Source organism: Bombyx mandarina, chromosome 28 (genome assembly GCF_030267445.1).
Source record: "Bombyx mandarina strain Sakado chromosome 28, ASM3026744v2".
Taxonomy (NCBI): domain Eukaryota; kingdom Metazoa; phylum Arthropoda; class Insecta; order Lepidoptera; family Bombycidae; genus Bombyx; species Bombyx mandarina.
Genome location: NC_143233.1, coordinates 485,873 through 511,832, shown reverse-complemented (window position 1 = coordinate 511,832; position 25,960 = coordinate 485,873). Strand labels below are relative to the sequence as shown.

Here is a 25,960-nt window from a genome sequence, read left to right as displayed (position 1 = left end):
TGGAAATATTTGCACCTGGCTAACAAGACAATTATACCTTTTTTTATTGCTTTAACGGTGAATCAAGGTCAAGGTCTGGTGGTACTGCCTGTGGGGTTGGTATACCAGTATAGTACGTCGGACGTCTTATTTGTTAAGTGGTTGGTACAAGGTGGGTGTCGGCATTTACGTTGTAAATGTCTATGGGCTCCAGTAACCACTTAACACCAGGTGGGCTTTGAGCTCGTTCACCCATCTCACCCTTCAGACCGAAACGCACTACAGCTTCACGCCAGAAATAGGCAGGGCGGTGGTACCGTGCGGACTCACAAGAGGTCCTACCACCAGTAAAAATCCTTAGACTCGAAATACGTTCCATCGGAATTTACAATGAATTAGAGGGATCTAGTGTGGTATACATTGTTTTGTGTCGGACTACTTACGTAGAATCATCTCTAACAAACTCGACGCCGCCAGCGCGAGGTGTCAAATCCAACAGAGGCCTCTCCAGCTCATCCAGTATCCTCAAGCTAAAACCGCCCTGGAAATTACAATGGCAAAGGCTTATTTATATATGAGCCGTCGACGTGTTTCCCATTATGATTGTTTTTCTAGAGACCAGAGTAAGACTCCGAAGTTTTGATGGTACTGTACATCACATACTGGGAATCATCTAATTTGTATAGATTAGAAACGTCAACTTTTCAAAGCCAATTCTACTGTTTTTTGAGTCTATGTTCTTAAAAAAATACAAAAAGAGTGCGCCCAACGTGGGGCTCGAACCCACGACCCTGAGATTAAGAGTCTCATGCTCTACCGACTGAGCTAGCCGGGCTTGGAGTAATGTGTCGAAAATATAAAATACTTACTCGATGAGCATACGCCAAATGCCAATGAACTGTAAAAGTTGATCCCGCCAAAAATGAAGTTTTTATACTTCCTGAAACAAATATAGTTTTTCTGAGTTCTAACAAAAAGTTGCAAGTAGATGTAAGTTTGAAAGTGGATAATATTGGATTGGATATATTGATAATCTTAATAAAAGGCAACAGTATTTTTTAAGTAAAACAGGAATACGTATGTATTTGTTTTCCACATTAGTATGTAGTCTATTGAATTAATTCCATTCTGAGGTCTGAACAATGCAATTTAGTGACAAACAACGTTCAACTTTAGATGTTTTCTTAATCAAAATTAGATGGCGTTGTATCTTGAAAAAGTTAAAATTATTCAGTTTAGGTACTAAGGAATTTGAATTAATTTACCATATGTATAAAAAATATTTTTATAGTGGGTTATACATCACCATAGAACGATTCATCCAAGAATGTCTATGTAAGATACTAATACACATGCCGAATTCAATGAAAGCTCCTTATTTAATAAATTAGCAAACTGATAAACCAAGGAATTGCTATAAAAACCAAATTAACATTTTTTCATTGCCTCGAAATAATTTAAAAGGCAAAAAATAAGGATAAAGCCGACCGTGACAGGACTCGAACCTGCAATCTTCGGATCCGAAGTCCGACGCCTTATCCATTAGGCCACACGGTCTTAGATTGAGAGTCACTAACATTTAAACATACTATAGAATTAACACAAGTTTTGTTGATCTCAACGTTTTATAGAAAGAGACGGCGCTTAATACATTTATGACGATTCAAAATTACATTAAGGAAATCTCTGAATCGGTTTTATTTTTCCCCCACTTAGTACAGCTCAAACTACACTAAAATCGTAATCATCTTACATAACGTGAATTCCTCCAAATATTTTTTCCTACCTATGTTAATAGCCTTGAAAGGTTATTTAAGCTTCTCCTTGACGAGTAGGTGAGCTCACGGGGCTCAAACCGGGAGTGTTGCTAACACTGACCCTAGCAAGAGCAGTGCTTCGCAGAATCTACCACCGGATCGGAAACGCGACCCACTGAGAAGATCGGCTATTCGGGCCACAGGATTGGATATGTTCCTCCACTAACTTCAAACACTTAGTATACAGTTTTCTGGTATACAGTATCTTTGTTCAAATTCCACGCTTATTTCATTACATTCAAGGTTTTAATTATTTAAATTTATTCACGCTTTATCTGAACAGTGACGTAAAGAACCGACAATTGGCAAATTAGGCGCTTTCTCACTAAAACGGTTGGCAGAATTATTTATCTTACCCTTCAAACTGGGTATGACGTGTCTATGAGCATCTATGAGAAATTACTAACTTACCAGGCGTGAGCTCTTCTGCATTAGATGTGAATACATCATAATGAAATCAAAAATGACCCCAATGGAAAGCTCTGGAATGTTGTCAAAGGTTTGTGAATCAACACGAGTTCACGAACGTCCAATCAAATATAGATTGGATGAGAACATTTTACCGCAAACAAAAGATTTAGATGTTTATTGTCAATAATACTATCTATCTATCTATATCGTTCCCTCACTCCTGAGGATCGCGACTACACGTAACGTTCATCTAGATCAGTGATTCTCAACCTTTTTTTTGTTGCGGCACATATTAAACGATTTCAAAATTTGGCGGCACATAAAAAAAAAAGATAGAAATTATTTACTTACCACAACACACTGCTTAAATAGTTTATCAAAAAATTTAAATATACGAAATAAACTAAAATATACCATATTTTTTTTTTGTGGATTTAAATTAATTTAATTTCATGTTTAATATATTTTTCTTTTAAAATGATATAATTTAATAATATTAACATTATTACATTAACGCAAAATTTGGCGGCACACTTTTGGAATTAGGCGGCACACAAAAGTGCCGCGGAACAGTGGTTGAGAATCGCTGATCTAGATGGTCAAATCTAGTAAGGGAAGCACTAGATGGTAGTCTGTACCATGCAATCCACCCCACCCATGACCGACCACTGTGGAAGAACGTCAATAATACACATCATCCCTATTAGTATCGTTGTTTTAATCATAATAATCACTACAAATACGTATAATAAATAAATACGTAATAAAACAAAGTGTAGTGAGACGAATGGCTGTCTGTCTAAAGAATTTAAAAGATAAACACAAAAGGAGCGGATTTTCATACGGTTTCGTCTGGACGGAGTGATTCCTGTGGAAGGTAATTGACTATGGTTTTATGTAAATTGGCTGAAATATGACAATGATTTTGGAAGATTTTTCGACATCATCACGGCAAGAGATGTTGATGATCAAAGCCGCGTAAAAAAGTAATTACAAGAAAGCAATGCACGGAATCGTACTTCATAAAATTTTATATTAAATTACCTATATATATGACTAGCTTCTGTATTTACCTAAAACACAGTCAAACTATTGCAACGCTTTTAAAAATATCTTTAAATAATCAATTTTTTCAGGTATTTTTCTAGATATTATTACTAAATTAAATTGGTTAATCATCTTTTGCATTTCAACTAAGATAAAGCTGAGTTTATACTAAACAATTCCGATTAGTGGTTTAATTTTTAAAAGTGTTTTTTGTGCACCGCTTTGCACGGAAATATGCACTGTTTTTCCCGAGCGAAGTGAGTATTACAACAAAAAGTGTACACTAAATGAATAATATTGTTTATTGAAGTCATAATTCCAAATTAAAGTTAATTTAAAAAATAAAGTCGACGTGCTTATGAATTTACGTACTTCTATTGACACATTGACAAAAAGTAGTGAAATTAAATGTTGTAAAAAATGCAATAGCAATGCCAAAAACTGCTCGCAGCCGGTAGGATTCGAACCTACGCTCCCAGAGGGAATCTGATTTCGAGTCAGACGCCTTAACCACTCGGCCACGACTGCGCGTAGTGTCGTAATCGAAATTACCGATCATTACAATTTATAATATTAATTTCTCATTTATTTCCATCATTATAATAATACTAGCAGTCTAGCAGACCCGGCGAACTTTGTTCCGCCACGCATTTTGTTTTAAACACGTCAACTTCAAAATTCTACTTTATTTAACCATAGAATATATTACGTTTAGCTGTCAGTTGCGTTTTGTTATACCACGTTTTATGTCACGTCCCACGGGAATGTGATAAAAAGTATCCTATGTCCTTCTCCTGGTTCTAAGCTACCTCCTCACCAATTTTCAGCCAAATCAGTTCAGCCATTCTTGAGTTATAAATAGTGTAACTAACACGACTTTCTTTTATATATAGAGATGTGCGGGGTTGAACGTTAAGAGCATATAAGTTACTGCATCAATATTTTAGTGCAGTTAAGAATTCGATACACGGCTCACATCTACGAATTCATAATTTATTCGTACGCTCACATAAATCCAATATCTTTATGGAATTTATGTGTCAATTATTAAAAATAATCACCTTCGCAAGTTGACAACCAGATACTAATTTTTCGATACATAAAACACAAGAAGATACTGAACAACAATTAGCAATTACAGCTCGGTTACAATATCTCTGGACCTTGCTGGAATGTGAAGCCCCTCCCTGTTTCCCTTTCGCCAGGTCCAGAGATAAAGTAACCGAGTTGTACAGTACTATTTGGATTTTCAGGTCTATCCTCACTAAAGGCGTCTGTAGCATGTAGCGTCCGTGTTCAATCATTATCCTAGAGCGCTTCTAAATGGAATAGGCACGCACGGATGGTAGATTCTGCGAAGTACTGCTCTTGCTAGGGCCAGTGTTAGCAAATTCTCTCAGTTTGAGCCCGTGAGCTCACCTAACCATCCGGGCGTAACTGGAATAGCTCTTAGTTTACCAGCGAATAGGTATGAAAAAAGCACATATGAAAGTGCCGAAGCCAGCGCCCCCTGACGCCGTGCTTCCCCACTTTGCACCATAACTATGACCAGAGGCGGATTATCCGTAAGGCAAACTAGGCACGTGCCTAGGGGCGCGTAATTATAAGGGGCGCGCGTGCTCAGAATTTTTTAATAAATAAAGAAAATAACATATCGACGATTAAGAACTACATGCTGATCTATAATCTAAGTCTTCTGTCACCCCTCTTGATTTCTTCACAATTATAACGTCATATTTCATTCGCGCATTAGCGTAAGTACAAGGGTCTTGGTCTACTAAAGTCTAGGGTTTGATGATACAACGTCATCGTAATTGCAAAAACAACTAGTTAAAATTTATAGTATTGTGATGGCCATTTATGGCCGGTACAGGGGCGCCGATAAAGCGATTGCCTAGGGCGCTCTGGACCTTTAATCCGCCACTGCCTGTGACCCTCGCGATTGGGCAGAAAACTTGACATAAAAACTATATTAATTTACTGTTCAATAGTCCCTCTCCCTGACCAGTCATCCGTGACCACGAGGAAAACGATAGAAACTGTAAAAGGACACTACTAAATAAGTCTTTCAGTCGCGAATCCTTTAGGATTACTTTAAAAGTGAATACATGAATACAGCCTGAGCGTCTAGAATACGAGTTTCAATTTAATAGTTACCTCAGGATTTGGATAACTAGATTAAAGATTATAGTTAAAGAGATAAGAAAAGATTTTCCTTCGTAATTTTTCGGAATTTCATATGAATTGATATATACATATCAGTTCATACGAAATTCCGTCTTCCAAAATTGTCCGTGGATGTCTGAATGTGGTTATTTTGTCCTTGACATTTAGATTATAGCCATTTTAGTCTAAAACTGCTTGCGGGAATGTTCCAGAAGAACATATTAAAATTCCTAAATAAAGGTCAGTGTTGGAGTTACACTAGGGAGATATTTCTCGGGTAGGTAGACATTTCCAAGGATATGCACTTAAAAATAAAATATCTCAAACTACATCTATTTTTAGCACATACTAGCTGACCCGGCAGACTTCGTAGTGCCGCAATCGATAAATAAAAGATCTAAACTTTATTTAATGTTTATATTTATCTACCTTTTAAACCTTCTCTGGACTTCGACAAATAATTCAAGACCAAAATTAGCCAAATCGGTCCAGCCGTTCTCGAGTTTTAGCGAGACTAACGAACAGCAATTCATTTTTATATATGTTTATAGAAGATAGAAGATTATATGAGTGTGGATTTATTCCTGTGCACTTTTATCGTTTTATTTGGGGTCTCGCTTCAGACGATTAGTTACCTATAATTTAACACAAACTGCATTCTTCACGCTCTCAACATACGCACATTGCATATTAAAGCTATGCAAATAATATTAATCTATACATATAAATAATATTAGAGTGTCTGTTTGTAATATTGAAATAACTGCTTTTTACTACATCCATATGAATATATATACGGTACATACGCCAAAATAACATTTTTTACAATTTTTGTCTGTCTGTCTGTTTGTTCCAGCTAATCTCTGGAACGGCTGGACCGATTTTGATGAGACTTTCACTAATAGGTAGCTGATGATATAAGGAGTAACTTAGGCTACTTTTTTTAGACTAGCTTCGCCCCGCGACGTCACCCGCAGTTATTAATTACTGTTATGTTACCGCGCGCAACATGGCGAGACTCGCCTATCAATAATAAAATTTAATGTTTCCGAAGCGAAGCGAGGGCGGGTCGCTAGTTAATAATATTAATAGCCCTGTGTTTACAATTCTATTTTCTATGGTCTGTCGTTTAGTCATTAATATCCAAAACCTGTTTGAACGCTGTGTTTTTAAACTCACCTCTCGGCATTCCACATGGCGGCTTCGTTCGGGAATTATCCAAGAAATCTAGATCGTATTTCCTTGCCGGCGGGTACGTGAGCGCGACGTGTCCTAACACAACCGCTACGCCGCTAAAACACAACAGTAACACCAATTTGCACGCCATCTTTAATTCTTCAACTGACAGTTATTTCAGTCCGCCATTTTGTTTGATTAAAAGCCGCCGTTTTTTTCTTTCTCTTCGTATTCCTTTTTCAGTTAAAATCTGAAACAATAAAATATATTAGGGTATTAATAAGTTTTGTTTTATATTTACACGTATGGATGGACTTATGACTGACTTGAGCAGCGCGGTGGTTAGCGCCCTAACTGCTGACCGCGGGTTCGATTTCTATATCGGATAAACATTCATCTGATGAACATGCTTATATGCTTTGTTCGGGTATTCGATATCTACACGTGCATACTTAAACTTATGTAAATTAGTAATTAGTTCGCGTAGAGAATTCTAGTTTGTTTAAGTACATTCTCAGTATTCACCGAGAGCTATGTCCTTCTGGAAACAAAGGTCGAAAATCTTATCTTTTCTTTTTTTATTGCTGATGTAGATAGACGAGCTTACGGCCCACCTAATGGTGGGCGATTACCGTCGCCCATGGACTTCAGCAATGCCACCGTTAAGTAAGTACTCTCCACAAGTCTCGTTTGAAGAAGGATATGTCATAGAGCTCGGGAAAGACCGTGTAGGGAAGTTCATTCCAAAGCCGGATGGTATGTGGCAAAAAAGATCTCTGGAAGCGCACTGTGAAAATCTAACTTAATCTAATCAACTGGGATAGACCACGACCCTGGACATTTATGGGTGTTTATTGATGATCGTTCTGGGTTTTGTTTTGGTAAATTACAACGCATGATAATAATCTAAATAAAAAAGGAAGCAGCTAATCTTTTGTATGCGTATTGTTTGAGTGGGACTCACATTGTGTGCAACGGAGCGTTTTGAACTAGGATATGGTAGATATGTTAAGTCTCCGGCTGGTTAGGAAGCCAACTTTGATTTACGACCGAATTATATTTGTAACTATACTTGAGACCTTAGAACTTATATCAAAAGAGGTGGGTGGCGCATTTACGTTGTAGATGTCTATGGGCTCCAGTAACCACTTAACACCAAGTGGGCTGTGAGCTCGTCCAACCATCTAAGCAATAAATTAAAAAAAATCTCTGAATTATTTGTTGTATTATTTGTTATATTTTCGGTAGGCAGCGGCTTGGCTCTGCCCCTGGCATTGCTGAAGTCCATGGGCGACGGTAACCACTCACTATCAGGCGGGCCGTGTGCTCGTCTGCCTACAATAAAAAAAATCACTTAACAAATAACTTCATCTTAATAAATTCATGACGATTCCGCTAACTTTTCCAACAGCATTCGCCGAACCCTAACAAAGCTTTAATTTTTTTTACCCCTTGACTCTTCGATCAATAATAGTACTAGATTAAAGATCAGGAACAAAAATAAGACGCTCCAGTGGCCACGTTTGCAGACACGAAAACATCTTCATTTCTTAGAAAAAAGTTTAATAATGTTAACGACTTCAGTTTATTCTAATTCTTAATACTTAAACATAAAGTTTAATTACCATTGCAAAATATATGTATTTAGGTCCTTTCGTCAGAAAAAGAATATTATAGAATAAATTTAAAATGTCACTTGAACATAAAAAGACATCAGTACAAAAATATTTATTCTAAAATGATACTTAAAGCCTAATTTATAAGGTTAAAAATATTTGTTTAAAATTTCGTGCTTATTGTATTGTGGAACTAGATGTAGTTCTTGGTATTACATTTCAATGCTCAGAACACAGTAAGTATTGAAAGACATAGAGTTGCAGAATATACATATTTGTTTTAGGTTTGTTTTGTATGGTCGCAAGTATTTTTGACCGATTCAAAAAAGTAGTAGATAATATTTTACATTGCCGCTATTACAACAAATAGGTGATAAAAAATAAAATTGAATAAAGTAAAAAAAATATGAAAGGAAACACGATACATGTTTTCCACGTATTCTTTATACAGAAGTAATTAAAACAATAATGTAGGTTTAATTACCTTTAAACAGATTCAGTTTCTTATAAAGCTGTCTTTTAGAAGTCATTTTTATATGAGCGGTTTCTTTTTTACAAATATAATGTAATCTTATATCAATGAATTTGTCTATAATCAGTTTAATTTAGGCTTATTTTATGGCTGTGTTCGTTTCCCCCAGAAAACAAATCCTTTTCAGCATATACGCTTAAAATATTTACACATACATATAAAGTTTTTTTAATACTTTTTTGCATTGATTTGCCACCACCATTGAACAATTCTAGAATTTTTATAAGGGTTCTATATTTCTTCTCCTCTTTCTTTCGCGACAATATATATCCATTGTGTACAGCGACAAGGGGCTACTAGGAAATCTACAAACAAAAATAACATTATAAAATAACAAAACTACTCTATGCATTCCCTGTTCAAGAATTGGTGATGTTTGTTACAATAGTTGGTGCCTTGTTGCAAACATTGGCCAAACAATTACAATATTCGTAAATTGTGTTTTATTTACAATATAATTGTGTTTATTATTTTATGAAAAACACTTAATAATATAAATTTACCAAAAAAAGATATTCCTTCCAAAACCTTGGTGTTACGGTGGTTTTTTACTCAGTTTTTGAACGCGCATTGCAACGTTTTGACGTCTTAGTGTTGGCTATGATTGGACCATACTAATTTGAAATAAGACCACAAATTTATTTGTGGTCTTATTTTTCGGGCCGTTTTTGAAGCGCTAATCGCGAATCTAGTAGTATTATTGATCGAAGCCTTGACTACAAATTTCTAAAGTCACTTTTACTATAAATAGAATCTAAATAAAAAATAAGAGTCAACGACTGTAACCACGTTATATATTAGTTTACTAAATTCATTAACAATTTTCCTTGAAAAACACTTCCTCGATTGAATTTCCTCAATTATTCATCAAGCAAAAATTGTCATGCTCACGGATAAAAACAATATAAATAAATGCGCTAATCACATTTGCAGGTTGTCAAACGATTCTCAACCTTAAGTGCTTTTTCTTTAAGAACACTCGACAATTCACTTGTTGATGTTCTATTCGATCACAAGCTTATCCAATGCTATTCTTCACCTGATCAATAATAAAGGATAGTCTCATCTGTGAAAAGATCTAAATATTTTAACTCTTAAATCAATGCTAATAGAGCCTATTTATTTTCATAGCGTTAAAGTTTACGTAATGAAATACAAAGTTTCAAGATATCTTGGCGCGTTAGAATAATGAACCTTATATCATGATAGGAGAGGATACAGTGACTGCATTAGATTTCAGATTTAACGTATGTATTGCCTTAGGTTGATTGAAATAATATGTTTTTTTATTTGCATTTGTCCGTGAAGTTTGTATTGTGGAATAGATTCGTTATTGACTAATAAAGACGAATATTACCTACACCTGCTTTCACTGGTTTGTTGTGGTCGCCCCGTGATTTAAATTCGACCATAATTAATTGAAATTATAAGTTTGAATATATTATTATTATGGTTCTATTGTCACATTTCTAAGTAACCATTACTTTATTAATCAATGTTCTTTAATCATAGATTTCGCCAACGCTACACTATGGACAAATAATTTAAAGGCAGACAATATTAATCTATTCGCAACTTGACCACAGGCTTTAATAATAATAATAAAGTATAAATGCGTATGTCAAATACATGGTAGTGTGTGTAAATGTTTTTTTAATTGATTTTTTGTGTTTTATCCATATTTGGTGAGGTTACGACGTTTTTGAAAATTTTACGGTTTTCATAGAACCGGACGACAAAAGACTTTTTTAATTTCTCCTAATTTATAGCCAGACGGAAACATCAGATCAATGAAATGGTAAACGAAAACTGCAAATTATTGCGCTAAAGACTATAATATCAGTGATATTGAGCCATTAAAAACAGTGAAACAGAGAAACAGATAATTACCGCTATAAAAAATCGATTTTATATTGTTATTCGATTCCTCTCGATTGTAATCGCGTGTCGTAATCGATGTTCCGAAACGAATCGATACGGAATGGCGTAAGAGAGATGTTCTCTTTTACGCAACTAGGTAATTAATAATTATATTTCATATTAATAAATACTATTTTATTTTACTAACGTAAATTTATTTAATGTTTATTGGTCAATCTTGTTCAATATTTATTTTGTTTAGTTAACTAATGCATACGCATTAAGTGAACTGAAAGTCTGCGTATATGTATCTATGATCAAATATTAAGTGTATTATCTACGGTAGGATTAGTAAGAACGGAACGTATGGGACTTTTTGGCGGGAACGCGAGGAGTGAATTTATGTGATTTGTTTCATTTTGTTTATGTAGTGTTTCCTCAGGTTTGAATGTGTAATAACGGTGGTTTATTAACTGTCTAATATCTGTGCACAAATGTGGGAAAATGAAACAAAACCTCTGGTCGTAGCTTCTCTGGATCCTCCAAAAAGTCCACTGAAAAAATCTCAGTAAATGACCACCATTTTACTGAGATTAGATTTCATCTCATATCATCTCATCTCATTTAATTTAATTTCTTCCCAGTTGATTAATGTCTCAAATTAATCATCTTCATTTCAGTTCATTTCACTCCATATTATCATTTTTCATAAAAATAAGGATATAAATTAATATAAGACTTGACCTAAAGGTCTTAGTAACCAGGTTATAAAATATCTTAAAAAACAAAAAAAAGGAACGTTTGAAAAGAGTGAAACGGAGCGTTGAGATGTGAGCGAGAGATAACGGTAAGAAAGAGAAAAGAAAAAGGTTGAGGTGTCAGGAAATTTTTAATTAAATTAATACAGAAGATTTTAAAAAAGTGCAAGAGTGGGATAGATTTATTTTATACGCCACGATCCGAAATGTATATCTTATATATATGCATCTTATATATCCGAATCGAATCCGAAAATATGTGTATCTTATATATCCGAAATGTATATATTATTCGTTAAAAGTATTATAATTTAAACTAAACTCTTAGTTTCTGAAGTAGTCTTTAATTACGCATTTAATTCTTTAATTATTTCGTATGTCAAATAATGACAAAGCATACACGCTGCTTTTAACTTTATATGTAATAACTCATTTTCACTATGCTTGGCGAATAAATGATTTCTTTCTTTCTTTCTTACATCACAATTCTTTATTTAAACTGGTTTTAATTTTTCATACATATTATGTTTAACTATAGAATTGTTTTCGACACGGGCTATCAAATAGCCAACGCGCACAAAAAAACTGTGTTTAGTACTGTATGCTTATGTACTCGATAGCGTAAAAGTTGGCTCATATTTGTATGGAATAGGATCGTTTGCGTACGTTTGCCGCTAGGAGCGCTGTTCCAACTGCATACAAAATTGGGTTAACTTTTACGCTATCGAGAACGTTAAAAAACTCGCACTAAGCACACTGTATTTTGTACTGTCAGATTTTCCTCTACTAACGCTCGCGCTACAAAAACTGTAGAAAGAAACTTATCTAACTACCACAAAAATTACAATAATATTAAAGAATATTCACAGAATGGATTACCGCTCAGCTGACCGACAAAATGAAAATCTTCCTCTCGTCTTACGCCACTAAAAAATAATTGGTAAGACAGTAAGTTGAATTCATTACCGTAATGCGTGAATTTCACCTTAATTTTATTTACACAGACGCACTTTCGTTTTTAAAAAGTCAACAAACCGTGATGAATTCCAGCTCGCTCTGTGACTGACTAAAATAACCGGCAAACTTCTTGAGCATTTGTCGACGTAGTGGGGGTAAGTTTGCGCATGGTACACTCACGTGCAAAAACATTACTTACTCTGCGTCATAATGCTATTAAATTATTAAAATCAACATATGTATTTATTTATATATTTATTAGAACATCAACAAAACATATAGGTTAATAATTGTAATAATTTAATCTTGGGGTAAAATAGATATTCCTTCTATTAAGTCAAAACTAGAGCTGTTGCCAGGTCTTGGTTCAGTTGAAGCGAAGCTGGTATTTGTAATTTTTTTTTCGTTATCATAATCTTGACCATCATCATCATCACTGTTTTCATCACCCGAGTCGCTATCATCGTGATGAGTCGACATAGGGCTCATCGGCGTAGTTTACAACTCGGTCGATTCGGTCTTCTTTTTTGTCTATAATTAATTATTTTTTGAAGATATTCGATTCGTAGTAATCGAATGTTACTTTTTTCATTTACCAGCTTCCGATTATTTTCTGTTCTTTTTTTCCATCTGAAGCCTAGCTCTTTCATAATCCGTCGTAAGCTTAATTCCGAGCCATTAAAATTTATATCTTCTTTAAAATTTTCGAAGCCTTTCTACGGTACGGAGTTTCGCTGCTTGTTATGTAGTTATTATGATTACATCTTTTTATTACAGATTGAACGAAACTATCCATTCCGGTAACTTTCTTCTTCCCTGATCTTTTCTTACCCGGAGTCCGAAACACGGCGAGCAAGCCAGAGCCTTTAGCTTCGTTAATAATGCACCTAACAGTACTCACTGATGTTTTTGTTGCTTCCGAAGTCTGTTTTAATTTTTCCATATCATTCTTCCCATGTTTTATAAAGAAGCAATATACGTCGTACACAAATTTTCTACCCTTTCTTTTAAGTACTACACCAGTTTGTCACGGCATAGTGTATGTTTTATAAAAAATCAACAAACACTCAACAAATAGCAATGGCAACAAAGTCCACAAGCAATTATAACAAATAACTTAACGATTAATAACGATAGACTTTCCACTGTACGCAAGCGTACTTTTGGGAGCAAGCGGAATGAGGGCGCAGTGCGGGACGCAGGGTTCGACTGATCTACCAATAACGCGCTCGATACGATTTCCCCTGCCGTCGCGCCTCACCCTCACCACCAAAGTGATCTAAAATTCGGTTCTGCGCAGTCAAGGTCATTTGCTCACGAAGTTTGCCGATTACTATACACGATGTTATAATCTATGGCACACACGTACACGCGCCTTCGCAATGGACATCGCTTTCAAAAACAGTGAAAACTTGATATGTACATAGGTAGGTATGTGTTTAAAAGTTAATATTATTTGCGGGCTAAATAACTGGAACATCTTACAGGCGATTTTTTTTTATTGCTTACATGGGTGGACGAGCTCACAGCCCGCCTGGTGTTAAGTGGTTACTGAAGCCCATAGACATCTACAATATAAATCCGCCACCCACCTTGAGATATAAGTTCTAAAGTCTCAGTGTTGTTACAACGGCTGCCCCACCCTTCAAAACGAAACGCATTACTGCTTCACGGCAGAAATAGGCGGGGTGGTGGTACCTACCCGTGCGGACTCACAAGACGTCCTACCACCAGTAATTACGGAAATTTAAATTTGGCGGATTTGATTTTTATTACACGATGTTATTCCTTGACCGTGGAAGTCAATCGTGAACATTTGTTAAGTACGTATTTCATTAGAAAAATTGGTACCCGCCTGCGGGATTCGAACACCGGTGTATCGCTACATACGAATGCACCGGACGTCTTATACTTTAGACTTCAAACCTAGTCTAATGACTTCTAGGCGTCATACTAAATTCACCGAAGGAGTGAGCGAGGGGGCTCCAACTTAAGCCCTAGTGCAGTGCTTCGCAGAATCGCTATAATATTAATGATGGCTGCACTGAATTAATGAATCAATGAAATAAAAAATCTAATCCTTCTAGAGTAGACAACAGTATAATCGAATTAAATCGAATAACTGCGAGACATATTAAACTATGACCGACATAGTGCCGTCCAGGAGCGCTTCGCGAACTAGTAATTTTGTATTTAAATGACGGATTGTATTCTCGTCACGAAACCGCAAAGGGCAATGGTGACATAGTTCTGAGTTATTCCATCATTAATGCCCTTCACAAAGAGATGGGTCTGAGTCGTCAAAACCAACTCTGTTTTAACTTTAAAACGCACGGTCTTCTACAGTTGTGAATGCCAGGTCGATCCTTGATATATTGTTTTTATTTTATTTTTATTGCTTAGATGGGTGGACGAGCTCACATTCCACCTGGTGTTAAGTGGTTACTGGAGCCCATAGACATCTACGACGTAAACGCGCCACCCACCTTGAGATATAAGTTCTAAGATCTCAGTATAGTTACAACGGCTGCCCCATCCTTCAAACCGAAACGCAGTACTGCTTCACGGCAGAAATAGGCAGGGCGGTGGTACCTACCCGTGCGGACTCACCAGAGGTCCTACCACCAGTAAAAGTTCGTCTTCGTTGAGTTCGTCTCTTATAATTTTCTGCCTAAATTTCTTCGATTCTACCATTGTTTTTCCAACAATATATTAATTGGCTAAAACAAGCATCGACAATGGTTTTCACTTCTTCTTATTCAGTAAGCCTACCGCGATCACGTTGCAACAATGCTTGAAGGTGAATAGTCGCACTGACTCACGACTCTGCGTCGTGTGGTGGCTGGTGCACGCGCAATACGACCGTGCGGGACCCAGGGTCATGAGCGACGCCGTTATTAAATTTACTCGAATCCAAGACAAACTAAAGCATAACCCAATATTTTTTTTATGGCTTCGTTGCTTAGTTGGTTTTTATTGGTAAGCTGAAGTAGCAGTGGGCTGGTCACATATGTCGCAGTACCGATAACCGCTGGGGTAGACGTGTTCTGGAGTGGAGACCGCGAACCGGCAAACTTAGTGTAGGACGCCGTTCTGCTAGATGGAGCGACGACCGGCGCAAGGCAGCTGGCAGTAACTGGATGTGTAGAACCGAAGATCGGGTTCAGTGGCGAGCTTTGGGGGAGGCCTATGTCCAGCAGTGGACTGCCGCAGGCTGATGATAATGGGTGGACAAGTTCACGGCCCAGCTGGTGTTCAGTAGTTACCGGAGTCCATAGACATCTACAACGTAAATGCGCCACCCACCTTGAGACATGAGTTCTAAGGTCTCAGTTTAGACGGCTGCCCCACCCTTCTAACCGAAACGCGTTACTTCTTCACGGCAGAAATGGGGCAGTGGTACCTACCCGTGCGGACTCACAAGAGGTCCTACCACCAGGAAGGTGTTCTTTTCGAGGTCTGAGAAAAGCCTAGGACATCCAAGGTAAGTACGGCTTTGCCTGGCACAACCACTGTGCACGGGTGGTGGCTATTCTCCAAGCGAACTTAAGCCGGGCTGCCTTCGAGAGCAATAAGAAAACTAATTAGTAGCGAAATCCGAAGAAAACACTACATTAACAGATTTAGTGCTACGCCTTTTGATGCAGTTACGGTCTTATTTATCACAGGAATCAACACTCACTCTTTCATCTCCGAAGTGTCTGGTCTGACGTAACTAACTTTTACTTATTATTTGTTTCTAACAATCTCTAATGTTGTCATCTCGTTTCTCTGTAACGGTTTACGCCCTTTCAATGACTTTAGTTGTGTTTTTATTGCTATTTGTCCATTGTGTAGCAGTTTTCGTTTTCAAAGTGTTTGTGGGAGATCGAGATTTTATTTATAAAATCGTATTTAAATTGCTTTATTAAGTCGACAGTGAAGTTGCGTATGAGGAGAGAGAGGCAGAGGAACATAGGACAGGAAAGCCACATATCACTGACGTTTACAAGTCAGTAACTTACAGTAGTACCTGCTTGAGATATAGTATGGCTCGAGTCTAAAGTTATTCTCCATGAAAGCGCTTCCAAAAACCAGGAACTGTTTTGGTTTACGACCGCAAACAATCATTTTGTTAATATCAATGTCACTCGCCATGAGACAATCCTTTGCTTTTGGCTACAAAGATCGATGAGAATACAATTTAGCTGGTGGTGAGTTATCAGCGCCACTTGAGGACAGCTACAATGAATACAAGCAAACCGCCGCCTACCACTAAAGACTATTTGAATGCCTTTTGATGAAGATTCATCCCGGAATCAAGTGGTACCTACATAAACGGTAGAAATTATATCTGGAAACACAGCATTCCCAGACTCTGCACAGGTAATGGGCGGTGCAGTTGTAAAAATGAAATACAGGAATCATCACAAGATAGCACTCTACATGGAACATATGACACAAGACACAATTAGAACGAAACTCTCTGCGTTGATCCATATACTCCAAATCTATATAATAATGGTCTGCCAAACGCAAATAATTATAGAATACAACCAATCCATTAATTTAAATAATGACTGACCACGTTACGACTAATTATTTACGTAATACCCGCAGAAGAAAGCTTCGGTTATGTTTCATGCCGCGAGTTACTGCGTCGGAACAATGTAACGGTTATTTTAACTTAAGCCGGTTACGATTGAGAAAGAAAAGGGAAAAGCGCAGGTGTAGATACGGTCGCTGTTTTGATTATTTGCAATTTTCTTCACTTTGCTATATACGCAGAGTTGTGTGGTACAGCAGTAACAGAGTCTTAAAATAAGACAGCTTAAATAATGTGACTCTGACGTATGATTATTGTAAGTGAATTGTGCACGTGGAATAGTTAGAGGAGGAACGGCAGAAGATTGCAGAGGAGGGAGGATTCGTCTATGCAGGGGTTCCCAAACTTATGTTGTCTACTGCCCACTTTGAGAATAAATTATTTTTTAGCGCCCCCATTTTTTCACATACCTAAAAACCACTATAGTGAGAGTTTAATCGGTGTCCTGTGTGTCACGAGTGTCAAGTGTCAAGAGTCCTCTTAGATTAAATTACAAATCGCCTCCCAAGCTTCTGTACAACGCTCCAATTTTTTTTCTGGATCTGTTACCGCCCCCCCTTTAGGCCTGCAACGCCCACAGGAGGGCGTTATCGCCCACTTTGGAAAAGGCTGGTCTATAGACCACATCTTTACAATGATGTCTTGTGAAATTTGGAGGAAGGCTACGACAAACAAACAGTTGCTTTTAATACGTTTTCTCAATAACTACTAATTGCGCGAGCACTCTGAGCTTTCCTGAGCGTAATTGCCGTCAAAAACTATGTTGATATTGTGCCAAAAGATCTTTTCATCAATCAATACTTGTGATCTAAAGTTATTTAGAAAGATGAAAAACTATTAGATTATTAGACTATTAGATTAAAAAGATCAAAGACTAGAAGAAAAGATTGATAAACCCATATTCAATGTATCTTGTAATGATAGGTCTTGTTAGCTCCGAAGATACGACTCAGCCCACCATCCAGGCAAAGTTTGCTATTGAAGGCTATCTATCATGACACATAATGTAACTCATGAATCAAATTTTAATGTACCAAGCACAATGGTCACCCACGTCGAATACGCCCGACGCTGTTCATATCTCGCATACATAATATAATCTATTATTTTGTACATACATCTATATGGCCAAGTCAGTGTGCTGTAGAAATCTTTTACCTAACATATAAAGACCATATTCGCATGAACATTAATGTTTAAAAATCTTGAAAGATATAAAACACACAACGTACTATCACCAAAAACAACCTATCAGTGGATGATTAGTTTTTGTTGTGTTCAGTTATTACTTACTAAACATGATAATTTATATACAGCAAGAACTATAATCGCTTTACACCGGGTGGGTGTGCCTATTTGTCACAGATAACCCGGGTTGTCTGTGCTATTTGTGCTCGAAAAACCTCGCCTCTAAACCTAATCTCCATATTAGAATTGTTCTGCCCAAAGGCAAACGTCTTATTGGACAATAGTCTCTCATACATTAAAACCGCATTCTGGTATTTAATTTATACCAGTCAAAAGAACAGGTTCGTAAAAATACTAGTTAAGATTAATATCGGTGATGCAATGCACAGTTGGTATTTTAACAGGCAGGTACGAGTAGTACGACCGGTCGAGAAGTGAAATTAAGATAATATTCACAGTTTTATGTGTGTTGGCTGTGGAATGCGCGATTTCTTTGCGCGGCGCTCTTTTAAATATCAATTTATGATTGAGAGACAGAATTTCTAAAAGGAGGACCTCAATCTGAATTTCCTGTCGTAGTCACTTTTGATCAGGAAGGGCAATTATATAAGAGTCACCCACAATAGGACCAGGACTTTGGGACCTCATATCAAGTGGACGAACTAGCATATCCGGATCCACTTAATCTACTGTTGGACACATCTAGCTCTATCACAAGCAACAGCTATGGTACAAATTATCGCAACCATTGCAATGTTGGACCTTTTTTTATGATTGAGGTATTACTGGTGGCCCGGAGGCCTTTCCAGTTTCACCAGGGCAGGTGGGCGAGTAAAGGCTCAGCCAGAAAGGGAGAGATTTGCTAACAGCTGCCCGAGCGCCTCCGAACAACTCAAGAGCAATTGCTTCGCGAATGAATCTACTACCGGCTCGGAATCGCGACCCGCTGAGAAGATCCGGCGAGAAACTCAGCGGGCTGATGCATGGGTTAAGTTGCACGTCGAACTCTTTGTCGAGTTCGACGAGTACGGTTACCGGGGTTCCTCAGCCTGCTCCTAGTGTTAGAGCTGAAGGTATCTAATGCAAGAGTTATTGGATCTGATGGATCCGTAAGGACGTGTTGGACCTGGCACGTAGTCCATAATATCAACTAAGTATACTGATGAGTTCGATCGGTTCGATAGTACTCAGGAAGCAACTTGAGCTTATCATTGAACGGAAATCATACGCGTTAATTTCTTACGGATTTTTTTCCCCTACCTATTCTAGTAAGGTTGAAGGGTTATTCTAGATTCGCCGAATTAGTAGGTGAGCTCGCGGGGCTCAAACCTGACGACGTTGCTAACACGAACACTAGCAAGAAGGTTTAGAAGTCGTCGTGGCCTAAGGGATAAGACGTCCGGTGCATTCGTGTTGAGCGATGCAACGGTGTTCGAATCTCAGGCGGGTACCAATTTTTCTAATGAATTATGTACTCAAGAAATGTTCATGATTGACTTCCACGATGAAGGAATAACATCGTGTAATAAAATTGCAATCCGCAAAATGATAATTGGCGTAATTACTGTGGTGTGGTAGGACCTCTTGTGAGTTCGCGCGGGTAGGTACCAGCGCCCTGCCTATTTCTATCGTGAAGCAGTAATGCGTTTCGGTTTGAAGGGTGGGGCAGCCGTTGTAACTATACTGAGACCTTACAACTTATATCTCAAGGTGGGTGGCGCATTTACGTTGTAGATGTCTATGGGCTCCAGTAACCACTTAACACCAGGTGGGCTGTGAGCTCGTCCACCCATCTAAGCAATAAAAAAAAAACGAACCCTAGCAAGAGCCGTGCTTCGCAGAATCTACCACCGGATCGGAAACGCGACCCACTGAGAAGATCCGGCGAGAAACTCAGTGGGCTGTATCTAAGGGTTAATTTACTCGCCGAGCCCTTCGTCGCCAGCGACGGGCTCGACGAGAACGATGACCGGTGCTTGAGGTACTGGCAGGCGTTTCCGCAATCTTCAACGCTGTCTGTCCAACGTGCCCATTTAATGTCGTTAATTAACCCCGACTACTTTTTCTCAATTCGAGCTTATTGCAAAGAAAATGTATTTTTTTTTTCAAATCACATTTTTTACTTATTGCTTAGATGGGTGGACGAGCTCACAGCCCACCTGGTGTTAAGTGGTTAACGGAGCCCATACACATTTACAACGTAAATGCGCCACCCACCTTGAGATATAAGTTCTAAGGTCTCAGTATAGTTACAACGGCTGCCCCACCCTTCAAACCGAAACGCATTACTGCTTCACGGCAAGAAATAGGCAGGGCGGTGATGCCTACCAGTGCGGACTCACAAGAAGTCCTACCACCAGTAAAGGTATTTCGCGGCACTGACTCCTACCACACTGTAACTCCTGAATTTATAAGTTATGTATCCAATTCCTCTTGTTCTTGCAATGACATATATAGTTTTCCTCTCCACTGTATTATTTTGGTGAGAGGGCTCTATTGTCTTCTTTTTAAGTTATGTACAATTATTATTAATATATTTACATTATACATTGTCAATATCCTGGAGATTAATACGTCTGAAGCTAATAAAAGCAGCGTATTAAAAACAGGATATGAAGTTATACAAAATGCGTTATTTTTAAGTAAACAATCTTTGTAATCCACACCAGTAGACGAATTGTTATGAGAACATTCAGCAAATGTTTGACAGAAACAATCAAATTAATCAATTTAGCACCGATTCGTATTTACAAAACATTTTGTGTAACCTTAGAAATGACCTTAGAGATTTACACAACCATTGTTGAAAAAAAACCAAATGCTCCACCTCTATGAATACTAAAACTAATCAATTATGCATTCTGTGGGCTGTAGAATAAGAATTAGTATTGAGAAACGTAACCGCAAAGCTTTCTTGGTTTCGTGTTACAAAACCATTTTACATATTGAACGTTGAATTAAAGATAGCTTAATCTTGAAGTTGAATGATATTAACGAATATTAAACAAATGTCATCCTTATTAATGTTGTAATATTTACGATTCAAATTGCAAATTTTTGGAATATTTCTTTGACCATCTTAATGGTTATTATATTATTCAATAGATGGCACTGTTATACATTTTTTTGTATTTCAAATAAGAATCTCATTTCATTGTCGAATTAATTAAATTGTTGAACGATTTCTAACAATTAACATTTTCTAATTGAAATCTTTACATTCTTTTGTAAGCGAAATCTTTACCTCTAAAATAAACTTTCACTAAATCTAAACATAAACTTTAGTGTACAATTATTTTTAAGATTTAAAATAAAAGTAAAATAACTTTCCATGCTAGCGAATGAACCAAAATTTTAATGGAACTGTCTTTTTTTCAGTCATACAGTAGAATTGACAATTTTGCTTAGATATTTCACAAAAACATTGCCCCGGGTGAGGATCGAACTCACGACCTTAAGATTATGAGACTTACGCGCTGCCTACTGCGCTACCGAGGCTACAATGTGACTTGTTAAAAATAAGATTCAGTTTATGTTTACCTGCAGCAATGTTTTTGGTCAAATATTTTTCAGATTTTGATTGTATTTTAAAATACACTTTTATTAGCTTCAGACGTACAAATGTTAGTATGTATGTTTGTAACGATATATTTGAACATGATTTTGATCTCCTTCAAAACGTCGGATTAACTCGAAATTTGGTATCTTTATATTAATACGTGAAGCAAAAACTTTTTTTACGAAAATTGCGCGGACGGAGGAGTATGAAATTTTCCACACTTATAGAAAAGAAGTGCACAATGCTAATATTTTTTTTAAATAATGCATAAAAGATACATTAAATCAATAAAGAAAACATTACACACACTACATACCATGTATTTGACGCACACACGCATGCATACTATTTATTGTCAAACTTTTGTTCTTGACGTCTGTTGTCAAATTGAGAATAGATTAAATATAGTTTGTCTGTATTAATATTTTTTTATAGTGTAGCCGTGGCGAAATTTGTGATTATAGAAGTATAAAATACAATCATAACATAGTGTACAAACTTATTATTCCAATTATTTATAGTCGAATTTCGCCTACTGCGGGACGTCTAGTACTTATTATGGACCGATGACAACTAAATATAAAAAAAAATATTGAAAAAATTGAAATTCAACTGACTATTTTTTAGTTGGATTTTCTATAAAAGCGTATTTTGTTAGTTTTTTTTAACTATTATGCTTCTGCATGATAATTATGAACAAAACAATACATAAGCATTACATGAATGTAGCCATCTAACGGGAGTAATCTAGGCATCATTCGCGAAGCAGCTGCTCTTGAATTGTTAGGTATCCTTCAGAGCCGTTAGCTAATACCACCCCTCCTGGCTGAGTCTTAGCTCGCCCACCTGTCCTGGTGAAACTGAAAAGGCCTCCAGGCAACCAACAATCGCTCAATCCTAAACAAAAAAAAAATTAAAAAGAAGTAATCCAAGCAACGTGTGTGCGAGTTTTTTAACGTTCTCGATCGCGTAAAAGTTAACTCAAATTTGTATGGAGTTGGAACAGCGCCCCTAGCGGCAAACGGAGGGAAGCTGATGGCCAGTGGTCAACGACGCTCATGGAAATGAGTAATGCCAACACATTGGGCATAGCCAAGCCGCAGAAACAAGAAGTACTTTTTTTTATTGTTTAGATGGGTGGACGAGCTAACAGCCCGCCTGGTGTTAAGTGGTTACTGGAGCTCATAGACATCTGCAATGTAAATGCGCCACCCACATTGAGATATAAGTTCTAAGGACTCAGTATAGTTACAACGGTTGCCCCACCCTTCAAACCGAAACGCATTAATGCTTAACGGTGGAAATAGACAGGGCGGTGGTACCTACCCGTGCGGACTCACAGAAGGTTCTACCACCAGTACGCCAGTATTGTCAACTCATATTATTATGACCTAGTCATTTTTATATTTATAGCACCAACTTGCTCCAACACGTTTTTTATTATTGACTAGCGACCCGCCCTCGCTTCGCTTCGGAAACATTAAAACACACATGAAACCAAAAAAAGAAATTTAAAAAAAATTAAAAAAAGTAGCCTATGTTCATCAGGGACAATGTTGGCTTCTAATGGAAAAAGAATTTTTCAAATCGGTCCAGTAGTTTCGGAGCCTATTCGAAACAAACAAACAAACAAATCTTTCCTCTTTATAATATTAGTATAGATATAGAAGTATAGAAGTATAGAAGTATAGATATAGATATAGACATACAGGAAAACAAAACATTTAAATTTTACATTTTACTATTCTATAGTAAATTACTTTTCGTATATCACAATATGTTGGCTGATCACAGATAGGCACAAAAAATAAAATAAAAAATATCACATGTATAATGTAAGCATGTTATCTTACTCTCAATGTTTTATGTATTAGTTTATTAGACTAACATGACTTGAGCACTAAACTTAATAATATAAACATTAAAGTCGTTAGTTTGTTTTAGTGTGGTCGGATGATTGCCTATCATGCAAAAATGAAATACAAAATGATCAAAATTGCAGTAATAACTTTTAGTGAACTTTCGCACAATGATAGTGAGTAGGTATATAACCATTATTTACGCATTTACGATACTTTTTATCGCTTTAAATAATATGACCTGAGCGAGGCCGGGTATAACTGGTATATAATAATTAATAAATACGACAGTGTTATCGCAGGTTGGTGATTTTACGTATCAAAAAAATAGTCGATTTGTTGATGTGATTTAATTATAATGATTACACAACAATTGTTTATCCCGGCAAAAAACACAATATTAATTCACTTTCTAACAATTGATCATATTTTTTTCTGAATAAAAAATATAACGCGGGAGAAGACACGGGGCAAGTCCCGTCATTTATATTCTACCGCCTCAAAATTATTATCGCGTTTTTTTTCTTTGCAAACGGACCCAAGGATTTTTTTATTGCCTCACTTAAACGTAAATCGTAACGTTGAACATTGAAAAAAAATGTTACCGTCGCAGGATTTGAACCGGGGCACAGTTGAATCGTTCGAGCCAATTACATCGGTCGTCTAACGCAGTGATTCCCAAAGTGGTCTATATCGACCCCTAGGGGTCTATGACAACCTGCAAGGGGTCTACGTCAGCGAAAAAAAAGTTGGGGGTCCACGATAGTGGATCTCAACACATACACTGAGAGTACCTATTTACTTACATCATACTATCAAGACATCATTAGCCGAGGAGATTTAAGATTAACCCTTACAAAGTTGACGCCAAATGTTGATAATTTATTATTAAAGCATCATATAAGTTCTAAGGTCTCAATTATAGTTACAACGGCTGCCCCACCCTTCAAACCGAAACGCATTACTGCTTCACGGCAGAAATAGGCAGGGCGGTGGTACCTACCCGTACGGACTCACAAGAGGTCCTACCACCAGTAAAATCAGTAAAACCAGGTTCATCCTTCTCACTAAAAATATTGACTTATCGCTTATGATATTTTATTTATAGTTTATTTTAGTTTTATTTTATGTTACGTATATTTTACTCATAACAAAATTTTATTTTGAGTAGTTTTAATTTAAATTCAATTAATAAATGTATAAATTAACATGTGTTTTTGCTTTAAGTTTTTAACACTAAACTTTACTACAGTTAGAAATTTACAGGAAATCAATATCAGGTAAGTAGGGGGTCTACCCAACAAGGAAAAACATGGCAAGGGGTCTCTACGACGACAAGAAAGTTTGGGGAACTCTGGTCTAGCGCATCAGGACACGAGCGCTTTTCATAAGTGTCACAATTCAATTGGCATGCAATGAAACTGAGGAGTGCCTTCATTTTACCGTCAACGTGCCGTCACGTAAACATCTTCACTTTCACTAAATAACTATGCTGGAGTGAGGGGCCTGCGCGGAATCCAATATTGCATCGACACATTGGAGTAGCTAGTTTAATATTTCCATACTGTGTCATCTGGGGGTAGGATCTCTTGTGAGCCCGCGCGGGTAGATACCACCGCCCTGCCTATTTCTGTAGCAGTAATGCGTTTCGGCTTGAAGGGTGGGGCAGCCGTTGTAACTATACTTGAGACCTTAGAACTTAATTCTCAAGGTGGGTGGCGCATTTACGTTTTAGATGTCTATGGGCTCCAGTAACCACTTAACACCAGGTGGGCTGTGAGCTCGTCCACCCATCTAAGCAATAAAATAAAAGTACTTCTTGTTTCTGCGGCTTGGCTCTGCCCAATGTGCTGGCATTACTCATTTCCATGAGCGTCGATGACCACTGGCCATCAGCTCCCCTCCGTTTGCCGCTAGGGGCACTGTTTCAACTCCATACAAATTTGAGTTAACTTTTACTCGATCGAGAAGTTAAAAAACTCGCACTAAGTACACAGGAGAGGCGCGTATGCTCCTCTGCCCATACGGCGATAGAATTGGCATTACTGCTTCGCGGCAGAAATAGGCAAGGTGGTGGTACCTACCGGCGCGGACTCACAAGAAGTCCTACCGTCAGTGTTGCTAACACTGGCCCTAGCAAGAGCAGTGCTTCGCAGAATCTACCACCGGATCGGAAACGCGACCCACTGAGAAGATCCGGCGGGAAACTCAGTCGACTGTGTCTATAGGTTAATTCGCTCGTCGAGCCCTTCGTCGCAAGCGACGCGACGGGTTCCGCAAGGACGGTTATCGGTGAACGCGGGATGTGTCGATTCAGCGACTACTTTTCAAACAAACTCCGTTTTTGGGTTCACCAACATTTTAATTAATACGAACTAAATACGTATTTCTTCAAATATGGTTGTGGCCATATAAAATAGCTTCTAAAAAGGTTCGGATTCCGATATCGT

The 25,960-nt window shown here is 37.4% G+C and overlaps 1 protein-coding gene and 4 non-coding genes across 11 annotated transcripts in view; all 5 read right to left on the bottom strand.

The window, feature by feature from the left end:
• Positions 1-25,960, bottom strand: part of nahoda (DOMON-like domain-containing protein nahoda) — a 70,758-nt gene that overhangs the window by 21,746 nt on the left and 23,052 nt on the right. For 5 of the 7 annotated variants that reach the window (XR_016325544.1, XM_028183554.2, XM_089739040.1 and 2 more), the window contains exons 2-4: positions 6,600-6,846; positions 849-919; positions 423-520 (exon numbers count right to left, since the gene is read on the bottom strand). Coding sequence is in view for 6 of the 7 variants with exons in the window: in XM_028183554.2 (XP_028039355.2) it covers positions 423-520; positions 849-919; positions 6,600-6,747 (317 nt within the window). In the remaining variant the exon portion in view is untranslated. Of the gene's footprint in view, positions 1-422; positions 521-848; positions 920-6,599; positions 6,847-12,328; positions 12,431-25,960 lie in introns of those variants that run through there. The other 2 variants (XM_089739039.1, XM_089739038.1) reach the window with 1 other exon arrangement.
• On the bottom strand, positions 742-814 carry TRNAK-CUU (transfer RNA lysine (anticodon CUU)). Its single transcript has one exon. It is a non-coding gene; the product is annotated as a tRNA-Lys (tRNA).
• On the bottom strand, positions 1,464-1,536 carry TRNAR-UCG (transfer RNA arginine (anticodon UCG)). Its single transcript has one exon. It is a non-coding gene; the product is annotated as a tRNA-Arg (tRNA).
• TRNAS-CGA (transfer RNA serine (anticodon CGA)) lies at positions 3,701-3,782 on the bottom strand. The gene has a single exon. It is a non-coding gene; the product is annotated as a tRNA-Ser (tRNA).
• Positions 21,518-21,590, bottom strand: TRNAM-CAU (transfer RNA methionine (anticodon CAU)). The gene has a single exon. It is a non-coding gene; the product is annotated as a tRNA-Met (tRNA).